The following is an 8,600-nucleotide window of genomic DNA, read 5'->3' as shown; positions in this document are numbered from 1 at the left end:
TGAGCAGTCTTACTGCAGCAGGCTTCAGAGGTGGTTGGTCCAGCTGGGCTCCGAGAAGGAAGACAGAGACTAAGTCAGCGTGAATGAAAGTGAAGACACACAGAGAGAGTGTGCTGAGAAGTACTACGAGCTGTAACTATGAACCCGACTGGACACGCTTAAAGCTTTCAGTTGCTGACAAAGAGAATGGGTAAGTTTTGCAAAGAGTTCAGTCTGATCTCAAATTCTGGGAATAGTGAAACGCTTCTGTCAAGGAACTTTGAGCCTTTAAACTTTGGAAAACTTTAGCTTGCATGACTTAGCTGTGAAGCATTCAAATACAAAACTTAAAAGAGAATGCAGGGCATCTGTGGCAGATCATCTGTTTTTTTCCAAGCGCTCACAGACTTTTCCAGTTGGCGATGCTGTTGCCGTGTTGAGCAAGGTGCAGCTGGAAACTCATTAGGGATGTGAATTATTTAAATCTCATAAGCACAGGAGACGTGAAAAGCAACCAAGCTCAAAGTGTCAGATAGGAAAAGGACACAAAATTAAGTTCGGATCTATAGAAGTCCTACAAAAGTGTAAATACTTTTGAATATGGTTATTAATGATCAATACATAATACTCACAAGTCGTCAGCATATGCGCTTCCTGCTGTAGGTTTTTCATTACCTTGGAACTTAAAATGAATGTTATTGCAATTTTGGTAAGTCCAGTGTTTGCTCCCCTTTTGCTCTGTTTTTGGTCTCTACCAACCTGATAGCTTTAGCTGCTAAATTCTGCACTATTTTCTTCAGTTTTAACATCATATTATTTTATAGTGCTACTTAGTCATAAAAAGAATCTACAGGATAGAACTTTTTTGCTGAATCAGCCTTCATACATGCGCTACAAAATGAATCATCAACATAACCAAAGAAAAACTCCTCTCTTTCAAATAACAGTTAAAACCATCATCATAGCTGACTGACTCGTACACTTTACCCTGTCTTCTAAATGCTTTTGTTATAATCGAATTAAGCATGAATGGTCCTTTTGGGATACAGCAAAGTTTTGTCAGATGCGAGGTATTCTGCGCGTTTGTGTTTGAGTCACATTGGAGTTGAACTCCACCATGTTCAACTCCAACTTTCTGCTGTAACTGTTTAGAATAGGCTGACCTGGTTCGTGTGGGAATGATGGAAGCTCAGACTCTGCAAAACAACAAAGATTACAATGAGGCTGGTGGTAATGATGAGGACACATGCCTTTACTACAGGCTTCTGTCTGTTTGTGATGTGGTTGTGAGCAATGTGTGTATGCATGACAAAGGCAATTAGTGACTACATGAGAGATGTGTCATGTTTTTTCATATGAACCCTGAGAGTTTATAGGCGAACAGTGTGGTCTATCACCACGCTGGTCTATTCACCATATCCACTTTAGGAGATGTTACCTGTGTTCTCAGCAGAAATGTATGAGTAGAAAAAAAGACCACTGACCAGCAATGTTCAGTCTGAATCAGAAGCATTTCATGTCCAAGCAAATCCCTGTGTAATTATGTGAAAAACAACAGCACACAAGACCTAACGGTGAATCTCTGTAGATTCAATACATTATGATAATGCAGTGTTGTAATGGTGCACTCTTAATTTATGCTCCAAACTTTTCAAAATGAAATCTAGCAAACGATAAACACCCAGATTTATAAACCATGACACAAGTTGACTATTCAGCTTAAAATAGGCCAGCAGTATTTGTGGATGATGATCGAACCTAAGCTGTTTGTCATTGGAGAGTAAACATTAATATGAAGTCAAAGCTGAGGTGCAGATTTTTCAATAAGTTCTTATCCACAGACTATAGACTGAGACAGCTACATGATTATTCATTTTAAAGAATGATTTCAGCTTCCGTAATGTAGGCTATAACCCAGTGTGTTCATTAGGACTGTCACGATGTTAAAGATCAATGTCAAGCATTAAGAAAAAGTACTGAAAAACTATAAACTCATATTTAAATTTAACAGAATGAAAGACGTTCTCATCAGGTTATAGCCCGATGAACATACTAAGTACGTGTTTTTTTAGCTAATGTTTATGACTAGCTTGGCTCCCACCTCATTTTCATTGCTAAGCTTAGGTGTGTTGATACTAATAAGTACTCTACTGCAGTGCACAAGTACCTAAATGAATAAAGTCCAAAAGTTGGTTGCCTACAATCTGTAATTGTAACAGAAAGGAAGAGATTGCTCATCAGTTTTCAGAAACATGGCGATGCCAGGTCTCGCTAGCTAGCTAGTAGCATCATTCCCCCCATGTTAAATTAAATAAGTGCATGGTGTACACTGTGTACTTAAAGTATCTAAATACAAGTAGAGAAAATGAGACAATGTGCAACAATTCTTTCCTGTGGTTTGGGCCTCATAAATTCTCTTACTGGAGATGAATTTAATTACATTAATTTAAGTTGACTGCCATTTTTACATTTAAAATTTATCTATTCAGAGAGGCTGCAGTCTAAACAGAGCCCAGACCTTCCTCTTCCTCATTTTATATTTAAGCAGAACATTATCAAACGTTTATTCTCAGATGACAGGTTACAACTGCTGTTTCCCTTAAATATCTGTTTAGCACTTCTTCTAATAATACAGTACATGGTTGCTTAGGGATAAATCTGCCATGATTCTCCTCTTGCCTGTCTGATGAACAGCTTAGGAGGGCGTGTTGTGGTCAGCATGAACCGCACATGCAGGTGTGGCCCTCACTGTGCTGCCATGCTGTTTAATTAGGTTTTCGGGTGTGGAATATCAGGGTTTCCGCTGTAAAAAATTTCGTCTCTCCACAGTCTCACCCCCACACATTGTCCTGTCACATTAAAAGAGTGCCAGTCTAGATGAACAGTTACTGTCACTGAGGGTGTGGCTGCTACTAAAACTGGAAACATGAAGCTGCACTTGACTCCACGGAAGTCTGGCTTTTGAGAGCTCATTGCCAAAGCATTATGCAGTCAGAACCGTGTCTGTGATGCTGAAGTGGTTTTTTATACTGAACATGAGAACTTCTTTCATCTATCAAAAACTGTCAAACCCTTTCAGTATATTTGCTCCTATAATTAAAGGCTCCTTAAAGTTGCTGACAACCAAGTCATTCTCTTTCAAGACTATATTACATGCCTGAAAGTGGACTTGGTCCAGTCATTCTCTACGATCAGCTTCTTTCTTCTGGATAAACTAGTTTCTTTCTTTGTAATTTATTTCCATTTTCCAGACCCTCATTCATGCTTCTGTGTGGCCTTGCTGGAGTCAAGAACCGGTCATTTTTGTTCTCCTCCCACTAGTCTGGTGCTTCCCCAGAAGCTATTTCTCATAGAGCCAGGACTGCTTTCTCACTCATGATTCAGGAGCCCAGGGGTTTCTTCAGAGAAAACACAAGTAGTACAATTCATTGGTTGCAACAGTCTTATATTTTTTGGCTCATATTTTTAATTCATTCATACTGTTCTTCGGTAAATAGGAAAACATAATGAACCGTCTATTAGAGAGCATCTGGATGGCTAATGCTTGTTGTCATAAGAGATGCTGTTATAAAACTCACATTTTAATGCATATTTTGCAGAAGCTATGGCTCACACTATTAGGGAATAGAGTTATTGGGAATTACTACAATTTTTTGCTGATATTTATGAAAATAAAGGGAACAAAGGAGGAAAGCAGGAAGAATTATGACAATACCGCATTTTGCAGAAGACTATAACTTTGTGGGAAAAAAAGGTTGATGTCTCTGGAGCAGCTGGGTGACAGCTGCAGGCGGCAGGAGCAGAAGGAAGAATATAAGCTCCAGGAATGGGGTGGAAGGTGGAGATATGAAGATATTTCTCATATTAGATTGTCTCAAGCTAAGCTAAATTACTGAAACATAATGTATAAATCAAACATGACAGAGCGACTACTTTGTTCAGAGTCACCGTTCGACCATGGAGAAAGAAAGATATATGTAAACTGTGATAATTGCAGTACTACATTTCTGGCAACATGGATAATGTGGTATATGCTGCCTTCCAGTTACCTTGAAGTTGGATGTTGGAACTCGGGAGGGACAACAATAGTGAGTTCCGGTAGTAAAGTTGGAAAAGCACGAAAAAGAGGATTTGCTTTGCTTCTTAGCTAGGTAGAGCCATTCATACATCACTAGCAAAACAGACTATTCTGACTTAATCCGGGATGCACTGTGTTCATGCAATGTGTTCACTTGTCTTTTTTATTGCCAAGGAGCTCCTTTTGTGTCTATCTCAGCTTGATCAATGAAAACTGTTAAAAAAAGTAGAAAGAAAGAAATTCTCTGCAAAACTTCTTTATTTAATTTAAACACAGAATTCACTTCTTGAGATTATACATATTTTGCACATTTTATGCACTAAAATGTGCAAAATATGTATGAATGTGCAATTGTAACAATTTTGAACCCACACCATTTTTACTGACTTCGTGCTGTTGAAAATCCACATGTGGCACATGTACCTCTTTGACGCTGCTTTATTGTGGGTAATGCTAACTGTTGACACATCACTGCAACAATGTTCATGACTCAGTGGAGACCCTCTCTTCAAAGTATGGACTCAATTAGAAGAGTGCAGGTATAAATTTTTGTGTAGGTGGGCCCAATATGGCAGACACATGGGGGCCCAAGACTGAAAGATAAATCAATATGAGACTGGTTGAATTAGAGCATCAGTTTGAAGCTTCCCTTGAGTTAACCTCTTTTTCTTTGCTCCGTCCATTTTTTTCCCCTCATCTCCATCTACTAATTGGAGGAAGGTCATGGCTTGCTGAGCTTTAGGCTGCTTTTTCTGTCTTTAGTTCAATTGACATGTGCTAAATCTGCTCTCTGGCCCACTGTTTTGGTCCACTGGGGAGATCATGAAAGGAAGTGGAGGCTCCAGTACATCTGTTTGTTGTAGGATTCACAAAGGTTACCGCTCACTCCTCTTTGTGAACAAGCCTTGGTGGTGTTTGGGAAAACCTTGGGGAGTCTTGACAGCTTGCTACTCCTTCGGTCTAGCGGTGTCATTTTCTGTTTAGATAACCCCTGCACCCACTCTGCTTTTGTCAGCTTGTGGCTTGCATTGATTTATACAACGGAGACAGAAACTCAGCAGCTTTCAGATTCGAATTTTGAAATAAAAGCCATTATTATGTCCAAAATGTTTGCGCTGACTGCACTGATCTTATACCCATTTCAAAATCAAGTATCTCATACCCACAACTGAATCAGTGGTTAAGAAAATTGACTAACGTTAGTTTGGGATCTTTCATAATCACACAAAACCTTTTTCTTTTATGTTCCTTTTAATTTGAACTTTTAGAAATAAATGAAAAAATGAAAAAAAGAAAGAAAAAAGAGGGTGAGGTTAAATGTCCACAATAATTCTACCAGCGGTGGTGTTACACCTTTCTAAATGATGCATATCTCATTTTAAAATCACACTTTTATATAGCATGAGAATACCTTTATATCTTAAATGAGAGTTAGCTCTAACTGTTTTTCAGCTCTAATTACGCAGAAAACTCTGCTGCGTGTTTACTTTTCATGCCCAAAGTGCAAAAAACAGCACTGAAATGTCTTTTAGAGGTGCCACATGTTTGCACGGTGGGTACACATGGAGCTTTTCCTGCATACCTTGAGATTTTTGCAGCCGATATTTACTTATCAACATGACCACTTGTGTCGTTCACTCTGGACTTTTAATGCAGTGGTGGAATAACAGTTAGAGAAAAAACAGTCTTGAAAAGTTCCACCCTACCCTGAAGTGGTTCTTGTGTTCCCTTGCTTAGGTCTGGGCAGCAGACCTATCCTCCACCCGGGATTCCTAGTCTTCTCTTCCTTTCTCCCTAAACCCACACATGGACCCAGCCCACCTAATTTACTCCCACCTCCTAATCCCAAACAGCTGTAGCCTTGAGTAGCATGGAATTACTGCTATTGCAGCCCTACTCCCATTCATGTGTCCATTCTTTTTCTCAGCCATTTTGCGTGTGGTCCCTAATATCACATCACTCGCATGCCCAAATACGGTGTGTAACTCAGCTTTCCTTTCATTGGTTTATTTATGGTCTGGGCACTGGATACATAGGGCATGGATTTACATTGCAGGTGGCTGTGGGTGGAGATAGCTGAGCTGACAGGTGATGATAAATTCTTCATACAGTGCGCTTCACTCATACCTTCTTGCAGCCGCGTGGTCTCCCTGACATGTAATGCAAAGTCATAACTGGTCCAATGCCATTTCCACGGCACTCCATCTAGCTGAAGGAGCTGTGTGACATAACTGCCATGAGGTCACTGTGTTTGTGATTGATAGCAGGAGACTGGGAAATGATGCTGAGGCTTGAAAGCTCTTGCTGTGGTTGGGAATCTGCTTCAAAGGAATGTTTTGGCCACATGTCAGAAGTCAAACGTGGCAGCTGATTTTCAGGGATTTTGTTGGTCTTAAAATCTGTAGCTTGATGCACCTGTATATTTTTTTTCTTTAAACTGCTACACCCCCATGGTAACTTGTTCACTTATTATTTTATAGAGTTTTCTCCTTCAGCTTGTTGCTTTACTGAGATCTCGTGCTGAGTCTGAGTGGCTCCACAAAGGCAGCTGAGAGTTCAGTGAACCCTCACGGTTCCACATGCACACTCTGCTCTTTGAGTTGCTGTGTTGATGTTCTGCACATAGTTAATCAGGAAGCGACAGATGGTTCAGGATTATTAGGCAAAAAATCACCAGGTTATGTTCAATGTCATTTTTGTATGCCAGACGCTAACATTAAGAGCTTCTTCTTTCACAAATATCTGCTTGTGTAAAAAGCGTATGGTAAAGATATTAGATCACATAGATAGATAGATAGATAGATAGATAGATAGATAGATAGATAGATAGATAGATAGATAGATAGATAGATAGATAGATAGATAGATAGATAGATAGATAGATAGATAGATACCTAATACTTGTTTTACAGCAGCAGGACAAAGAATAAAAATAGTACAATCTACAATAAATAAACAACAAAGTTCAAGTAAAAGTGGTTCCAGCCTCATGTGATTCTGTTGGCATCTCTGGCACTGATGATCTGTCTCTGGAAGTAGTGGAAAGAATGAAACGTCTTCCCATGAATGCTGACAACATGCTTGAGGAGGTCTATGAGAATGGAATTACTGGCACTGTCTCAGGCAGCAAAGAGCTGAAAGTAGGAATTTTCCATAATTTAAATACAATTCACTCTCATGATAGCAGACTCTGTGTTACAGTGCCATGGTTCCTAATCCTGATGATAATTTGTTCAGTTAACTGCATAGCTGTGATGGGAGATAACCCGCGAGAGCTGGACATACCACTACTCTGACCTACACACTCTGTATGTAGGAGGTAGTAGATTCTGTAGAATTGCAGCACCCGAGTTGGATGTAATTCTTAAGGAGACTGCGCTGAGTGGAAGCTACGGCAATTTTATGTGATATTACAAGGATTAGGGCTACATATGTACAAGATATGTACATATGTACAGTCAGATGCTAAAGTTCTGAACTTCTCCTTAAAAGACATGTGGATGAATACAGTAAAGGCATAGCAATAGTTAAAGACACACTTAAGAGGAAAGAGGTACATTCAAAGCATATTTGAATAAAATCATAGACTCACTAAGAGTTGTAAAAGTGATTGAAAAAACGTGGTGAAACCCAGAAGGTGTACTCGTTACTACAGGGATTTTCCAAGCCAGTGACAAATAAGAAAGTTATGACCAGGATGTAAAAACTAGCATGTCCTGAGTTGGTGGGCTTGCTGTCTTGCATTGTGTACATCAGATTTATAGCTTCGCTGAGTGAGCAGCATAGCACTGATGATGTTAAGGTATGCAGTTCTCCCCAAGTTAATCGAGTTAACTGCTGCCAAGTTTTGTTTTATAAAAACAAAAGGCACATATCTAATGACAATGTGGTTCCATTTGATGTTGCTTTTGGGTTTCAGTTCTGGTTAGGTGTTCTGTGCCCACTTAATCTGGGTTTTCAGGACCCAGCCAGTCTGACCACACTTTTCAAATGGATTCACTTCTGTCTCCTGCCTTTAACCTCAGTGTTTGTCAGTCTTCTTGGCTCTGAGGTGACTCAGCTGATGTTTCACTGGAAAAAAACAGGTTTCCACTTTTGTTTCTTGAAGCAGTCTGCAGCTCTGAATTGGTTTTCCCCTCTCCTTTGGCACAAGAAATGCATCTCAGCCAATCAAAGGTTGTTTCTGAGGTGGGTGTGGTTGGGGTTAAGTCATACATGACAACACCCATCAATCTTGTTATTTTGAACACCACACTGGCCTGTAACTGAGTGATCTTCCAGTTTTCCTTTCTCCTGCTTTTGTCCTTTTTATTTTTTTATTATGCACTAAAACTGAGTAGAGAGGTGTGTAAGTTTCTTTTGTGCTTAAACTTATGTTATAGACACGTTTGTGGTCCTTTCTGCGTAAAGTGGTTGCTGCCGAGTGATGACAGACTACTTTGTTAGTAACATGTGTCAGGTTGCTTCGACTGATTATAGTCATATACCCTGCTTTTACCTGACCACGCTGTAAGCCTGTCTTCAATTATCTCAGTGTGACTCT

The 8,600-nt window shown here is 39.7% G+C and overlaps 1 protein-coding gene across 2 annotated transcripts in view; it reads left to right on the top strand.

The window, feature by feature from the left end:
• Positions 1–8,600, top strand: part of LOC116313970 (protein inscuteable homolog) — a 55,094-nt gene continuing 46,494 nt past the window's right edge. Inside the window, exon 1 of one of the 2 annotated variants that reach the window (XM_039615440.1) lies at positions 1–190. In XM_039615440.1, the coding sequence (XP_039471374.1) occupies positions 84–190 (107 nt within the window). In that variant the 5' untranslated portion in view covers positions 1–83. The remainder of the gene's footprint in view (positions 191–8,600) is intronic. The other variant, XM_031731831.2, reaches the window with a different exon arrangement.

The sequence above is a fragment of the Oreochromis aureus genome, linkage group 7 (genome assembly GCF_013358895.1).
Source record: "Oreochromis aureus strain Israel breed Guangdong linkage group 7, ZZ_aureus, whole genome shotgun sequence".
Taxonomy (NCBI): domain Eukaryota; kingdom Metazoa; phylum Chordata; class Actinopteri; order Cichliformes; family Cichlidae; genus Oreochromis; species Oreochromis aureus.
This window is presented reverse-complemented; position numbering and strand designations above follow the sequence as displayed.